The sequence below is a fragment of the Mytilus trossulus genome, chromosome 8 (assembly GCF_036588685.1).
Source record: "Mytilus trossulus isolate FHL-02 chromosome 8, PNRI_Mtr1.1.1.hap1, whole genome shotgun sequence".
NCBI lineage: Eukaryota > Metazoa > Mollusca > Bivalvia > Mytilida > Mytilidae > Mytilus > Mytilus trossulus.
Genome location: NC_086380.1, coordinates 52,721,248 through 52,739,643, shown reverse-complemented (window position 1 = coordinate 52,739,643; position 18,396 = coordinate 52,721,248). Strand labels below are relative to the sequence as shown.

At 31.1% G+C, this 18,396-nt stretch overlaps 1 protein-coding gene across 1 annotated transcript in view; it reads right to left on the bottom strand.

Annotated features, from left to right (window-relative positions):
- Positions 1–18,396, bottom strand: part of LOC134727751 (ankyrin-1-like) — a 619,083-nt gene that overhangs the window by 305,620 nt on the left and 295,067 nt on the right. The window contains exons 12-14 of the mRNA XM_063592138.1: positions 15,008–15,112; positions 5,821–5,922; positions 4,836–4,937 (exon numbers count right to left, since the gene is read on the bottom strand). Coding sequence (XP_063448208.1) covers positions 4,836–4,937; positions 5,821–5,922; positions 15,008–15,112 — 309 coding nt within the window. The remainder of the gene's footprint in view (positions 1–4,835; positions 4,938–5,820; positions 5,923–15,007; positions 15,113–18,396) is intronic.

Genomic DNA, 18,396 nt, shown 5'->3' with positions numbered 1-18,396 from the left:
GAAAAAACTGAGATCTTGGACCCCGTATTGAACACACGAGACGGAAACATGCACTGATTTATTGATTGATTGATTGATTGGTTGGTTGGTTGGTTGGTTAAACATGTTGATTGGTTGATTAAACACGTTGGTTGGTTGGTTAAACACGTTAGATAGTGTTTCTCGAAACAAGCGAGAAAGAAACTAATGAGATCGTGGACTCCATATTAAACACATGAGACGGAAACATGCACCGATTGGTGATTGGTTGATTGATTGGTTGGTTGGTTGGCTAAACATGTTCGTTGGTTGGTTGGTTGGTTGGTTGGTTGGTTGGTTGGTTAAACACGTTTGATAGTGTTTCTTGAAACAAGCGAGAAAGAAACAAATGAGATCGTGGACTCCATATTAAACACATGAGACGGAAACATGCACTGATTGGTTGATTGATTGATTGATTGGTTGATTAAACACGTTGGTTGGTTGGTTAAACACATTGGAAAGTGTTTCTTGAAACAAGCGAGAAAGACACAAATGAGATCGTGGACTCCATATTAAACACATGAGACGGAAACATGCACTGATTGGTTGATTGATTGGTAGGTTGGTTGGTTGGTTGGTTGGTTGGCTAAACATGTTGATTGGTTGATTAAACACGTTGGTTGGTTGGTTGGTTGGTTGGTTGAACAACACGTTTGATAGTGTTTCTTGAAACAAGCGAGAAAGAAACAAATGAGATCGTGGACTCCATATTAAACACATGAGACGGAAACATGCACTGATTGATTGATTGATTTATTGGTTGGTTGGTCGGTTGGTTGGTTGGTTGAACACGTTGATTGGTTGATCAAACACATTCATTTGTAAGTGGGGGGTAAAAAAAAGGGGGGGTGGGTCCTAGGGATTTTTTTTTTATATAAACGGAACAGAATGGTTAAAATTGTCGTTTTACAATTTAAATCAATTGCTTCTAAAAAGCAATTGTAAACGGTCTTGCCCCCCCCCCTTTTTTGAAACATGATTGATTGTTATGTGTGTGTGTGTGTTTGTTTGTCTGTCTGTTTGTTTGTTTGTCTGTTTGTTTCTGTAAGGGGTCTATATTATTCCGGGGAAGTTTCATGTTTAGTTCGGAAAGTTTTTATTTTATTTCAGGTCCAGCGCGCGCGCCAGATTGAGGAGACATCACGTGACGCGGGTTGATAATAACGAAAACTCAGTCTTTTTATTTCTTTTCAGGTGGAGACGTTGAACAGACAACATCTATAGAGATGGAATGTGCACAATGTAATTTCTTTTGTCATTGTAGGAAATTGACATTTCGGTCACAGTTCACCAGCAGTGCATGATTTGGATTTTATTGATCCGGTGTAACTTTAAAACACGCGTTGCATGCTTATTTTCTTGTAATGTACATTTTTCAGCACCAGTTTGTAACACAGATAAGTATTTTAATCTAGGAGCGAACATTTTATTTTAGGATTTCACTGAGATTTACGGCCCTGCACTGCTAATTTTGCATAGGTACTTTTTCTGTACAAAAAATCTGTAGTACTGGAAAATTACTTTTAAAATATAGTACTTTTTTAGTACTTCAAATTTATTGTAATATTTAAGTACTTGTTTTTTACAGTACTTGATTTGTACTTCAAATTTTAAGTACTCAATTTGTACTTTAATTGTGTAGTACTAAATGTGTACCTAAAATATTAGGTACAAATCAAGTACTGTAAAAAACAGGTACCTAAATATTACAATAAATTTAAAGTACTAAAAAAGTACCATATTTTAAAAGTAATTTTCCAGTACCACAGATTTTTTGTACAGAAAAAGTACCTATGCAAAAGTAGCAGTGTAGATTAATTGTTTTACACAATTACAGTCTCAAAGTAAATGTTCAATTGATTCCAATTCAGTCTCACAAAAGATACAATATAGGTTTTGAACTTATCCTACTTTGTTTTAAAACTTAGTTGTTGCCTGATTTCAATGATTTATTCTATCCTGAAGCCATTGCAGCTTAGGATTTTTTTTAATGGCAAATGGTAGTAAAAAAAAGTTTTTTTTTAAATTTCAAAAAATGCACAAACAATTTTTTTTTTTCATCTCAAATCAATGCTTTAGATATGGAAACAATACACTGTAAATTTGGAACCTTTCGGATAAGTTTTAAGATTGTTACTGCTTTTTTTAAATTCTCTCTACACATACTGTCAATGGCAAATCAATTGAAAATGTATACATTTTACAGTCAGGGGCATTACTTAAACAAATAACAATTAAAATTACTTATACAAGTTATGTTGAAAACGAGGCTAATTTAAATATAACTTATATCAGTTATTTTTCTGAATAATATTTTTATAGGTGTCCAAGAATACAGATTTTACTAGCTTTAAATAATTTTCACAGTTATCTGGTTATTTTTCCCTTGATATATAAAAACTAATTCTTCTGAAACACTAATTACCTTTCCAACGCACTTATCATTCATACCGACGCTTCTGGGTCAAAGATTGGTCTCTTGGGACTATTAAATTATCATTTTCCTCTAAAATCTTGAAGGTAGACTGATAAAAATAGATAGATACTTGTGAATTAATTAAGACCTGAAGTTATTTATAATTTGTAACCAAAATCAATTAAATATGTGCCTTAGATAAGTGTTATTGCTATTTTTTTCAAGAATATATAAAATAACTTATTCAGGTAATATTTTTGTCATTATTTTCAAAGTAACCCTTTATCTCTTTACTCCTCTCAAATCTGATAAATTCTTTATTTTATGATATAAAATGTTGTTTAAAATCATGAAAACTACATTTAGTGTAAGTTTCTATTGAAAATTAAAATAACTCTATTAAGTAATTTTATTATTTTTAAAATAAAAAAATACTTATATAAGTAATTAAAAAAAATAACTTGTTTAAGTAACGCCCCTGACTGTTTTAACGATTTTTTGTGGGGCCGAACTTTGCTTTACAAATAAACGAAGAAACTGTATGATTTTTAAAAAATAAAGTGATGGCAAACATTGTCTTTACCTTTAAATGAGGGGTTGGCATCATTAGTTGGAACTTCTGTTTTTAAACTTGTCGTTTTATGTAAATTTTGTCAAAAAGATAAATTTCGCCAAATCACGTCATGAAAGCAAAAAAAAAAAAAATTTAAACGGATTTATATTTACTTGGTCTTTAAATATTACTACCTTCAATATTGGTCCTGTAAACGGAAAACTTTATCTGTAATTTGAAATAAAAGTCGTGTATCGTTTCTTTTGTTGACTGGTATCTTTTTACTCCCTTTTTGTGTTTGAGAATGGTCTGAAAGGAGATACTTATTTACAATCTCCCTTATTTATTTTTTGGAAGTCTTAGTTAGCATAGAAATTATGCTATTATTTCATGATGACTAAATTCATATGAAAATATTACTGAAACTGATAAACATTTCTCCCCGATAATAACATCTTCATAGCTTTACTATACCAGTCTTTGAAAAAACACTGGGTTTTTGTCAATTTGAAATAGATTATTCATCCAAATTGAACTGGAAAAAAAATATTGTCAGTCGTGCGAATTCAATTTTTTCAATTACCATTTGCCAAACACCCAGTTTTTTCTTTAGACTTTGTTGTAGTTGCTTGATATAGCTATTACCACAACTTAACATATATCTTTATCAACAAACATGAAGGACAGAAATATATTTTTGCCATTTACAATAATTTGTAAAAATCCTTTGGATCCAATTTCATGTCAAAGCATTTATAAAAGTATTTAGATTGATCATTTTTAGACCCCCATCACAATAAACTTGTTGTAGTAACTTTTTTTTTCACTCTATGAACATGTGATTTCTATAACACATGAATGTGCTTGGCCAATTTTTCCAGAAAGTCTGCTGTTCTGTTTGTTTACCCCATATTCTTCCACCAACAAAAAACTGGTCGCCTTAGTATAACCATTTTAATTATATGTTGCGTTAAATTTATCATTAAATACACGAACATTATCATGGTTGTATTACACTAATATTACATGTATAACAAATGATCTCTTTATGGGCAGATTTCAAGACCTGTGTCTCACTCAAGGTACTTGAAATATGATATGATGAAGTTAATGCTGTAAAAATAATATTGCAAAAACAAACAATATGCTAACATATACGATATTTGTAACGCAGTGGGCAATTATCTCATTGGCAATCATATCAAATATTATATTCATACAGAAAAAACTATGACTTTACTTTAACATCATTTTTCTTTTTTAACTTAATTTTTTTTCAAACCTTGTGTACAGTAAAAAAAAAAGAAATGAAAGCGACACTTTCTAAATTTCAATGCGTCCAAAGCTAATTTCCGGATTTTCCTTTACAAGAACGCTTAAAGCCGAATAATTGAAAGCGTATTATTGAACTTATATTTCCTTGTATTGATTGGACTATTGTCAGGTCTTCAAAACATAATTAACGGCTTTTGTCACTTCTAAAAAACATTTGCTTATTTATGACAGGACGTTTTTTCTATTCTGTATCATATGTTCAGTTTCGTTTAATTAAATTTGTTTCGTTAAATTTTATTTTGCAACACTAATACATCTCCATCATTGAAGGTTTACCATCTTTACACTTTAACTAAGTATGTAGTGGCTGCATATACATGACTTCATGAAAGACTTTCATCTTGGTATTTGTTTTCTTTTTGTTTTGTTTGTTTTTTGTTTTTTTTAAATATCATTGCCCTTCACCCCTCTGCTATCTATTATATCGGGTAGATATGTATTGATTTCATAAGTAACATTGTGTTGACATCGATTTTAATTGATAATGCTGTAAAGCATTTCCTTCAATACCTTATTAACGCTGTTTGTTTCGATCTCTGTTCTTTCTAATAACAAGTGAAGTATGTTGAGGTGTTTACCTCTAACAGCTGAGTGTAAAAGAGTGTCACCATCCTGGAAAAAAAGTTGCAATGTTCATAGTATCATTCGTTGGTATAAAAACAATCGTAGAAATCTTAAGTCTCCATCACAATTATCTTTTTGTAGTACTTTTTTTTAATCTATGAACTTGTAATTTCAAAATAATCCTGAATGTGATTCTGATCGGTTGTTCTAACTGTTTACCCCAGATTCTTCCACCAACAAAAACTGGTCGCCATGGTATAACCATTTTAATTCTATGTGGCTTTAAACTTATAATGGTTGTATCACACTCATATTATATCAAAAGATCTCTTTACGGGCAGATATCAAGATCGATGTCTCACTCAAGGCAATTGAAATATGATATGATGTAGTTGACGCTGTCAAATTAATAAATTTCAATTCGTCCGCAGCGAATTTCTGGATTTTCCGTTACAAGAACGCTCAAAGCCGAATAATTGAAAGCCAATTATTGAACTTGTATTTTTTTGTATAGATTAAATCATTGTCAGTTCTCCAAACCATATTTAATGGCCTTTGTCGCTTCTAAAAAATATTTTCCTATTTATGATAGGACTTTTTTTAATGTGTATCATATGTTCAGTTTCGTTTAATTACATTTGTTACGTTAAATATTTTTTTTGCAACACTATAACATCTCCAACATTAAAGGGTTAACATCTTAAAATCTTAATTAAATATGTAGTGGCTGCATATACATTACTTCATGAAAGACTGTTATCTTGGTATAAGGTCTTTTTTTTTTTTGGGGGGGGGGGGTGTTTTTTTAATATCATTGCTCTTCACCCCTCTGGTATCTAGTATTATGGGTAGATATATATTGATTTTATAAGCAAACATTGTGTTGACATTGATTTTTATTGATAATGCTGTAAAGCATTTCCTTCAATACCTTATTTACGCTTTTTGGATCGATCTCTGTTCTTTCTAATAACCATTGAAGTATAGTGAGGTGACCACCGCCAACAGCTGAGTGTAAAAGAGTGTCACCATCCTGGAAAAAAAGTTGCAATGTTCAAAGTATCATTCGTTGGTATGTAAAAAAAAACTCGCAAAAATCTAAAACCTTCATCACAATTATCTTTTTGTAGTTCATTCTTTTTTCACTCTATGAACTTGTGATTTCCAAAAACATATTGATGTGCTTGGTCAAGTATTCCAGAAAGTAGGTTGTTCTGTCTATTTATTCCAGATTCTTCCACCACCAATAACTGGTCGCCTTAGTATTACAATTTTAGTTCTATGTGGCGTAAAACTTATAATAAAATACACGAACATTATCATGGTTGTATCACACTCATATAATATATGATAACAAATGATCTCTTTACGGGCAGATTCCAAGATCGATTTCTCATTCTAGGCCATTTAAATATGATATGATGTAGATAAAGCTGCCAAAATAATAAATTTCGATGCGTCAGAAGTGAATTTCTAGATTTCCCTTCACAAGAACACTGAAAGTCGAATAATTGAAAGCCAATTTATCAACTTGTATTTTCTTGTTCTGATTGGACTTTTGTCAGTTCTCAAAAACATAACTAACGGCTTTTGTCACTTTTAAAAAAACATTTGCTTATTTATGATAGGACCTTTCTTTTTAAATCTGTATTATATGTTAAGTTTCGTTTAATTAACTTTGTTACGGCAATTACTTATTTTTTTTTTTGCAACACAATTACATCTCCAACATTGAAGGGTTACCGTCTTTACACGTTAATCAAATATGTAGTGGCTGCATAAACATGACTTCATGAAAGACGTTTATCTTGGTATTTGTTTTGTTTTTGTTGCTTTTTTGTTGTTGTTGTATTTTTTAAATATTATTGTCCTTCACCCCTCTGCTATCTATTATTTGGGTAGATATGTATTGATTTCATAAGCAACATTGTGTTGCTATTGATTTTAATTGACAATGCTGTAAAGAACTTCCTTTGATACCTCATTTACGCTATTTGGATCGATCTTTGTTCTTTCTAATAGCAATTGAAGTATGTTGAAGTAACCACATGTAATATCTGAGTGTTTGAAGATTTGAAATGTTCATAGTATCAATCGTTGGTATAATAAAACAAACCTCGTAGAAATGATTTGGGAACACGATAGCGATGTCTAATACGCAAAGTACGGACAGAATTCATGAGTGTTGTCTCAATAAGACAATAGAAATAAGATAATACGCAAAGAAAGTTGTCGACATTATATTGTAGAAAGACACAACGTGCTAACATCTACGTCATTTTGATATCTTGTGAAAAATTGTCTCATTGGCAATCAAATCATATCTTTTTAATTTTATAAAGATCAAAACATCATCAATTTTATTCCCATGTTGTTTTTTTTCATTCGTATGTCATAAAATGTTAACACAAGTGTAGTGTGATATGAACACTCTTTATGCAGCCATTTCCTATTGAAATCTGATGAGAAACAAATGATAAACACTGCAGATTTGCTATGTATAAACCAATCACGAAGTACATTGAATTTAAAACCAAGAACAGAAAATTATAAAAAGTGATTATCTAACTTTCAATATGTAGAATCCATTAATGAAACACAAATATTACAGGTGGAAATGTGATGCCGATATTATATATGTTATCTCATTTTGATGAAGATACAAGGTTACATTGGAATGGAGGTTTACAAATCTTAAAGAAAGCTTTAGCTGAATACGATTAGGTGTCACAGGTTCAAGGCTTGATAACAATTTCAAAATAAAAAAAAATAGAAATGTGGTAAATAATTTATTATTTCATAATATGTACTTATCGTTGACCATTCAGTTATATTAGGCAAAAAAGACAGTTGTGTAAATTAAAATAATTATTAAGCATACCATGTCTATAATTATATGAGAAACGTATTGCCTACCATTTTGATATTTGAAATATAGGATTATATTAAACAAATAGTTCTGGATGTAAAATTGCGCTTAAGAAAGATTTATATTTTAAGATACCGGTGGTTCAGCAGGTGAATTAAGGAAGAGGTATTAATATCAATTAATTGTCAAGATGAGAATAATAAAACACATGCGTCATATGTTTTTTCATCAGAATAACATATGTTATTGTCACAAAAGAACATCTAGAACTGTGTATATGGTATGTCCACAAAAATGTTTATCGTTTGATAACATTTTGAATACAATTGAGAATGGAAAGGGGAATGTGTCAAAGAGACAAACACCCAAGCATAAAACAGCCCAAGCGACCACTGGGTCTTAATCATACCTATAAATCCCCCACCCGATGGTTAGCTTCAGCTGGTTCTTAACATAATGTATAGTGGTTCATCGAAAATGGACGTCACACTAAACTCCGAAACAGATAAATGAACCAAAATTTAAAAAAAAACCCATACAAAACTAACTATGAGGCTCTGAACAGGGTGAAAATTGTTCGAGTCCGATGTTAGAATATGTGAAAGAGGAAATTTTGGTATATATTGAAAAAAATATTGTAAATTCAGAAATTATTGTGATGTTTTAATTAATGCGAACATTGCGACAGGGTTATATTCGCAACAATTGAAACTCGATTTTTTTTATTTAAGTTTTAGTTCTGATTTTGCTCAATATCGCAAAAATCAAAATTGCATTTTATGTTTAAAGAAAAAATCGCAATAATTAATGCACGCTATAATCTTTGAATTTCCAGTAATTAAGAATTTTTTTTTTTTAAATACTAATTTTGCAGAGAACAATTCAAGATCTTTCGACGGCAAAATGTACATATTTTGATCGACACATATTGACTTCCCGTTTAAAATGTCAATTCTAGTACAGTTTAGCTTAATGTATGTTGTTTTTTTATATATCAAATATGGTTTCTATATACTATTAATAAAAATATGGAAAAATGGTAAGAACTTCTGGTTAACAAAATTTTACATTTAGTTTTATGTAACTCTTACTTTTCACTGGTTTTGAAAATATAACGTTTTTTAACATTAAAAAGTTAAATCACAAAAATACTGAACTCCGAGGAAAATTCAATCTGAAAGTCCCTAATCACATGGCAAAATCAAATGACAAAACACATACAAAAAGAATGGACAACATTTGTCATATTCCTGACTTAGTACAGGCTTTTTCAAATGTAGAAAATGGTTAATTGAAATTGTTTTTATAGCGCTAAACCTCTCACTAGTACGACAGTCGCATCAATTTAATAATATTGATAATGATGTGTGAACAAAACAAACAGACACAATAAGTAATCACAAATAAAAGTAAAAAGTCTAATTCAGTAGGTCACATTCGTGAAAAGGGAACGGGATTGTAGTTACGACATAAGGAAAATATCCGATATCATCTATATAACAGATATTGCATAACGGTTAACCAACTCGTGACGGCGGCCGTAAAATTACGAAGTAATGATTTCAGTTACCCAATGCTTCACTATTGGGAGCTGAAATAATATCTTTTGTCGTAAGATTTTTTTTTCAACCGACCCTTATCATGCTTATAGTCAATTTCTAGATATAAATCCTAATCAAGGGGCAATATCAAGAGCTCAAACACATCAAACGAAGGGATAAAATAATGCAAAAATTCAAAACTTCCGAGCTACAAATGGTTACAATGTAAAATGAACTATGACTTTATTATTTACCAATAAAAATACACAGCAACGATTAAAATGTAGGACGTCAAATTTAGTTTTAACGTCGACCTCAGTTTCAAGGTCAAAAGCAAGGACCTGAATCAAAAGAACTATAGTCTCTACTGTCCAAAATGTATAAGATTTATGTCTTAAAACAACACACAGCTAAAAAAGGGTAAAACACATCCAATTAAATACCAACGTACATTTTCAACCAAAATAGTATATCTAACCATGTGTCTACAATTTAGAAAACAAATATTTGTCGATATCTTAAGTGATAATAAACCAAGATTAATAAACATGACCTTGGCTTTTGACTTCGACCTTTTTTTTCATTTTGGTGAAACAAGGACCTTCAATCAAAGACCCTATCACTCATGGTTTACCGGTTACAAATGCATATAACTTATATCCAATGTATATAGGGAAATAAACCACATATGGATTCTTCGGATTTCTTCCGGAAAATTCGTTAGAATGATATAACGAGCAATTTGGTAAAATAATGTTGTCGTATTCTTTAACGGTTGCAAAGAAGTACTCCTCACAAAACAATCAGTGCACGGGGATATAAGTTTGAGAAAGTAAAGTGTTCGATTAACAAAATGGTTAAACAGTGTCCCTTTTAAAAACGTATAAACTATTCGATATCATCTATCAAATATTTAACTTTTAAAACAACAATACTCCGCAAAAAAACAATCAGGCGAATGCAAATATAATTAAAAACCATCTGTTCAGAGAGCCATTGAACGTCTTTCCACCCAACTCTACATATTTTGGTAGAACAATAATCACTTCTAGTCTAAAATGTCAAATGTGCTGTCAGATGGTAGTTTAATATAAACTGATTTCAAAAATGTATAGTTTTTATATATTTTTGCTAAAAAAAAAAGAGAGATGAATAGGTACTTTCGGTATACAAAATTTCACTTCTGGTTTATGGTTACGGAACAAATTGAATTAAAAGACGCCTACTATATGTGTTACGAGTAATACTATCGTAAAACAATACCTGTTATCTATGATGATTTAGTTTGGAATATAAGAGGAGAGAAAATTACCAAACTTGACATTATATTTTCAATGGACCAAAGACCTTATATCAACAGATCATTGGTCTTTATCACTTGTTGATTACTAGCTACAAATGCATGTTCTTTATATAAAATACAGAAGGGAAAATAACTCGTATATTTAGTCAGCATATTGCTTCGAACCAATGAGAAAATATCGTGAAGATGTAACAGCAATTTGGAAAAAAAAATGTCGGTTTCATTCGCGGTATCTTATTATATAAAGAGAAGTAATAACAGGAAAAACAGTGTTCGGAAAGATAACTATTCCAAAACAAAGTGCTCGGTCATACAGGATGAAAATAAAAAGAACAATAATTGTTCGATATCATATGTAAAATATCTAAACGATATGTTGCGACACAAAAATAACTGTGCAGGAAAGAAATATGGCGGAAGAATACAGGATACAGACAAACTGGAAATGCAAGAGTTGATACCCAGACCTCAATCCGATCAAACTTGTAAGGGCTTTGCTGAACCGACGCATCCGTAAACATCTAGGACTTTAAATAAACTATGCATACTCTTAACTGTGAATGTATGCTGAGTCATCATTTCTAACATTTTCAAAGAACTTAAAAAAGTACTAATCAGGGAATGAAATAAAATTCCAAAACGACAAATTCAAAAGATACTAAAGTGAATGCTAAACGTTGCCAATCTGTCATCTATGCACGTGGAGCATGTACGATATTTTGATTTTGCATAAAAGATCTCGTCAGTGTGATATTGTTCTATTGTGTGTCATTATGATACATTTCTATTATGAATGACAAAATACGTTGAACCACAACGTCAAAATCATTCAATCGCGTACTGGAATTAACTATTTGTGGATTCTTATGAATTATATATGTAAGCCTCAAATCTATGTCCGGCCTCAAATCTATGTCCTTTCCCCAAATCTATGTCCTTTTTCATATTACGTCATAGACGATCCAAATCTATGTCCTGTATTGTCTCAAATCTATGTCCTTCAAATCTATGGCTATTTTTGGCACAAACATCTATGTCCTTTCATCGACGTTAAACATAAAAAAACGTTATCAAGTATATGACGTCATTGCATAAAAGGAATGATGGCGGAGCAGGACACTATTCCAAATGAAGGATACACTATATCAAATAAGCGCAAAAAAGGTATTTCAAAGTATCCAAATCCAGAATCGTTTTGGGCGGATATGCCGTACATTGTACAGATTGCCAAGCCAAAGAAGAACATCAAAATTGGGGAGCAAAAAAAAATGTTGACGAATTGAAAGTGCCGTTTTCGGACAGAATGGTAAAACAAGTTTTTGTCGCTTTACTTTTATGATCAGGAATATGCCAACACATTAAGAATGATTCATCTCGGGGAAAGATTTTTGTTATTAAAGACCGAACAATTGATATATGCTATTATGATTCACAAATAGTTTAAATAAAAATATAGAGCAGGTAACTAGTATTTTTAGCAATTTGAGAATGATTTTATTGATATTTGAAGAAACATATAATAGATAAAGTGGTATAAATGTCAATTTAACAGCAATATGAAAGAATTTAGAGACAATTGAAGTAAGCTGAAGTTGCATACAAATAGTCATTCTTTAAAAAAAATATGTGTAGTTTTATTCTTGAAGACGGCATACAATAATAACAAACACATGTAAAGACTTAACCACAAACATGGAGAAATTAGTTTATATAAAACATAAATCATACAAGACCGTACTTAAAAAACGATATTTTAAATCAGGGACTTTCTTAGTCCCTGTTTAAATACAAGCGAAATTTACTTATAATTAAGCTCTTGTACACACATGGAGAACACATACCAATAAATTAATATTGAACTATGGGAAATGACTTAATAAAAAAACAAACTATGAGGCCGAAATTATTAGACGGGCATAAATTTGCGCATGGCTGAAAAAAAATTAAAACATTGCACAGTTTTAAAGCCTTATATTTTATAACATGTATAACGGACATAGATTTGAGAAAAAAACGTAACGATTAAAAATTGGCCACAGATTTGAGGCCGAATTATTTTTTAAGGACATAGATTTGCGAATGACGTCATGATTAAAAATCGGCCACAGATTTGAGGCCGAAGAATTTTTTATGGACATAGATTAGCGTTTGACGTCACGATGGGGCATAGATTTGAGAAACGGACACAGATTTGAGGTCGTACATAGATCTGAGGTTTACATATATATTACTATTTCAAATCTCGGTCTAATTTCTGAAATTTATTCTTACATACTTTTGATTATTTGACCCTGTATGCTAACATTGCCTATGTATGTGACGTATAAAATTGTATGACACACAAATCAATGAATGTGCTTGTATATAGATGTGTTTGTGTTCTGTTGAATTGTTCCTTTTAAAATTGTTATACGATGATGACTGATGTACCCATATTTTTACTACTTATTTATTGTGTCTGTTTAGTTAACGCATCAATGAAAATATGACGGAATTTGATGAGACTGTCATCAAAGTGAGAGGGTTAGCGCTATAAAACCAGGTTTAATCCACCATTTTCTACATTTGAAAATGCTTGTACCAAGTCAGGAATATGACAGTTCTTGTCCATTAGTTTTTTATACGTTTTTTTATTTGATTTTGCCATGTGATTATGGACTTTCCGAATTGATTTTCCTCTAAGTTCAGTATTTTTGTGATTTTACTCTATACCCATTCAGACACTTGGACCCTACTGCACTCCAGATAAAAAAATGCCTTTTGAATGTGAGTGATAAACATTCGTTTTGCTTCTGACTTTTCATAGTTCCGTTTTGTTATTAAAATCATGTTTTTGTAATAAAAAATAAATTTTTAATTTGTTGCAAATTTTTGTTGGCTCAGTATATATCACAATATCTAATTTAATCAGATTTAACAAGCATTTGATCATTCTTCATATAAATGTATTCTAATCTATTTTAAAAATGATTGATGTAAAATTGATTTTTAGAAATACCTTCCTTCTAAGAATTAGATTTATGATATTAATTAGCAGTAGTTCAACACATGAATTAAGGACAACTATGTAATATTTACGACATTTTCAAGATGTAAATCAATAAAACAAAAGATCATATGGAATTTAGCAAACTGTTTAAATTTTTAGCTATATATACTGTTTACAAAACTTTAAATTATTCGAAAAACTAAGGATTTTCTTAACCCAGGAGTAGATTACCTTAGCCGTATTTGGCACAACTTTTTGGAATTTTTGGTCCTCAATGCTCTTCAACTTTGTATTTGTTTGGCTTTTTAACTATTTTGATCTGAGCGTCACTGATGAGTCTTATGTAGACGAAACGCGCGTCTGGCGTATAAAATTATAATCCTGGTACTTTTGATAAATATTTACACCACAAGGTCGATGCATCTGCGTTTTGTCCCCGAGGGTATCACAAGCCCAGTAGTCAACATTTCGGTGTTGACATGAATATCAATAATGAAAGAATTTTCGAGAAACTAAGGATTTTCTTATCCCAGGCATCGATTACCATAGCTGTATTTGACACAACTTTTTGGAATTTTGGATCCGCAATACTCTTCAACTTTGTACTTTTTTGGCTTTATAAATTTGTTGATATGAGCGTCAGTGATGATTCTTAGGTAAACGAAAGGCGCATCTGCCGTACTTAAGTATGATCCTGGTACCTTTAATAACTATTAACACCACTGGGTCGATGCCACTGCTGGTGGACGTTTCGTCCCCGAGGGTATCTCCAGCCCAGTAGTCAACATTTCAGTGTTGACATGAATATCAATAATGTGGTAATTTTTGTAAATTTCATGTTTACAGAACTTTGAATTAAAAAAAAAACCCAAAGGATTTGCTTATCCCTTGCATAGATTACCTAAACCGTATTTGACATAACTTTTTGGAATTTTGGATCCTCAATGCTCTTCAACTGTTTTGGCTTTCTTAATATTTTGATATGAGCGTCACTGATGAGTCGTATGTAGACGAAACGCGAGACTGGCGTACTGGTTTATAATCATGGTACCTTTGATAACTAACTATATCTACATTTTCAGACTATATTCAAATAAATAGTGGCAATACATACACGCGTTTATGAATGATACATCCTTGTCCTAATTTTATCTGATTGAAATACAAAAGGAAACTTAAACCAAGAAAAATGCATCTTAATCGATTAATTGTCCTTGATTCCTATAAAACCTCATTGATTTTGATATAAGTATTTCTTGTTTTTTTTATAATTGTGGATACATAAAAAACGTTTACTCTGATATTTATAGTATTTTGCAGATATGTGTAGTTTGAATTAGTAACATTATATTGACATTGATTTTAATGAACGATTCAACATAGTTTGACAATAATGTGCAAAACGACAACTCTTACCTTATTTTCTTTACTCAGATCTATATCTGCTCTTTGTAAAAACAATTTCACTAAGTCGAGATTTCTACCACTGACAGCTAAATGTAGGGGAGTACCACCTGTATACTAAAATGAAAAGGTAGCACTGTTCATAGCATCATAAAATTAACAAAAACAATATATACACATGATTACAATACAAAAGATTACATTGGCCAACATTTCAAGAAGTTGATGATTTTCAAACTGTTTTTTGTTTATCGCAATTTTGTTTAAACTGTAAATGAGATACTTAAAACATTTTCGTTTTCACTAAATCCCGTTTACATTGACAAAGGTTGCCTGTTTTGCAAAAGTTCGGTTGTTCTGTCTGTTTTTGTCCCATTTTCCACCAACAAAAACATGGTCCCCTTCGTATAATCAAACATTGTCATACAAATGATTAGAGTACAAAAACAAAACATTAGCAAAAGTTCAACAAAATATAAAGAATTCCAAAACCGTTTTTTGCAATCGCACTTTTGTACATATTGATTAAGTAAATAACTTATGTCCATATATCATGTTCATGGTGATGTTAATTCAAATTCCTTTTAAGTTGGCAAATATTGCCAGTGTTCCATAAATTTGGTTGTTCTGTCTGTTTACTTCAACTGCTCCACCAACAAAAAATGGTCGCCATGGTATAATAAATTTTACTGAACGAAGCGTCATACTCCAACAAACATATACATTAACATATCATGGTAAGTTGAAACACACTCAAATTTCCAGATTATACACACACAAAAGATAAAATTAGCCTTTAAATGTTTTAATTCCAAAATAAAGAATAACGCCATTTGTTATACGCAACCCAATGCAAATGTAGAAGGAAATGCCTACATGGAATCTATTTATCCTTACACATACACACACGTTACAAAAAATCGTTAAAAACGCCCTTGTCGATTTCGAAAAAGTGCACGCTAATGCCGTTATAAGGTAGCACTCGTACTCGCAAAGTGAAATGGCATTGATACAAGTTGCAGACTTGTTTCCCAATCCACTATAAATAAATATGTTTTCACTCTGATTGGTTCTTTATTGAATATATTGCTGTTTAACCATTAAACTTGGTGTACAGCATTTCATCAAGTTTCCCTGTTAAATCACCACTGAATACCCAGGGATAATATTCAGTAAAATTAACTAATACAATACATTGGTTTTATTACTGAACACATTGGACTATTTATATAGTTGTTACAAATAGTCTTTGCTAACTCACAAAAAGTATTTTCAGATATATTCATAAAAACTATCTACACATTATTTTTTCCGGAATGACTTTTGGGGTTCTGTTAATATCTAATCAGAAACGAATTGCGGTCAATGACCTCGCACGAATTTTCGTATGTTTAAACAAAATACAAAAATTCGTGTTATTGCATTGAAAACATTAGTTTGTTTTCGGGTTTTTTCGAGAGCAGTCTCTCCTTTCTCGAGTGCGTTCGTGTTTTTTTCGAGTGATTATACAATTTTTTCTATTAGTACAATGTTTTGTGTTAGTGTAGTTATGTGTAAAACAATACAAAGTAACCAAATGTTCAAAACAAGGTGGTACCCAATACTTTAATTGAAATAAATTTATCACGTTTAAATTTCATTAAATTTTGACCAAATATTTTCTTTGAGGCTTTGACAAGAATATCAAAATTACAAACAAAATTGAACTGGACTCTTCATCGAAAAAAAAATGGTTGAATACATAGCAGTTTGAAAAAAATGAATAATTTTGATCATTGAGAAGCTTCATATTTTCTTAACATTAGAACGTAACTAAAAAGTTCAGCTGGTTTCACAGAGTTATCTCCATGTGGTGTTATGCACAGTCAGGGGCATTACTTAAACAAGTAACAATTAAAATTACCTATACAAGTAATGTTGAAAACGAGGCTAATTTAAATATAACTTATATAAGTTATTTTTCTGAATAATATTTTTTTAGGTGTCCAAGAATATAGATTTTACTAGCTTCAAATAATGTTCACAGTGATCTGGTTATTTTTCCCTTGATATATAAAAACTAATTCTTTAGAAACACTAATTAACTTTCCGAAGCACTTATCTTTCATACCGACGCTTCTGGGTCAAATATTGGTCTCTTGGGACTATCAAATTATCATTTTCCTCTAAAATCTTGAAGGTAGACTGATATAAATAGATAGATACTTGTGAATTAATTAAGACCTGAAGTGTTTTATAATTTGTAACCTTAATCAATTACATATGTGCCTTAGATAAGTGTTATTGCTATTTTTTTCAAAAATGTTTAAAATAACTTATTCAAGTAATATTTTTGTCATTATTTTCAAAGTAACCCTTTATCTCTATACTCATCTCAAATCTGATAAATTCTTTATTTTATGATATAAAATGTTGTTTAAAATCATGAAAATTACAATTTTAGTCTATGTTTCTATTGAAAATTTAAATAACTCAATTAGGTAATTTTATCATTATTAAAGTAAAAAAATACTTATATAAGTAATTAAAAAAAAATACTTGTTTAAGTAACGCTCCTTACTGATGCACCACTATCGTAGAGTGATTGTATCGGACACAAAGTAAGGCTTAAAAATAAGAACGTCTACTTGCAATGATACTTGTATTGGAACCCTGAATAGCTAACGTCACAACAACGGTGACGTCGTGTACAATAGAGAGAGGTAGCGTGAACACTTCAAGTGCAATTCTTAACATGCTGGGGGTCCGCAAAGGATTTAATTACAATAAAATGAAAATAAATTATGAAAATTTCACTTTGAATAACTGTCTCTGATAAGTATTAAACTTTGAATATCTTTAACCGTCTTTGATAATGAGCGCGAATAAAATGAAATTATTCCCTGTAAGAAAGCACGAACAGTTCATGAAATTATACGATAGTCTCATTTGGTCCACATTTGTATCCTTTCCTTTGCATCGGTCTGCGCTCGTCTGGCGAGTAGTAGTTCATTACACGTTAGAACATCTTAACTTGGTTGATTGTAAGTCAAATAAAACATGCAGAAAATGTCATAAGCGTCATCACACGAGTTTATGTAAGGATAATGCACACATAGATAAAGAAGATAGTGTGACCGTAAGTACCATTCAGCACAACGCGAAGGAAACGGACACAATTTTACATTCACAGGCCACCACGAATGTCATGCCCAAAACCGCAATAAATCCTGTAAGTTCAGGACAACAATCTTTAGAAGCAAACATTCTTTTTGATGAGGGTGCACAGATATCGTTCATTACAGAAGACTTAGCCGCTAAATTGCAGTTATCAATAACTGGCACAGAAAGTTTAAATTTATCCGGGTTCGGGGACAGCGCAGAAAGAAAGAAAATTAGACCCTTAAAAAACTGCAACTATT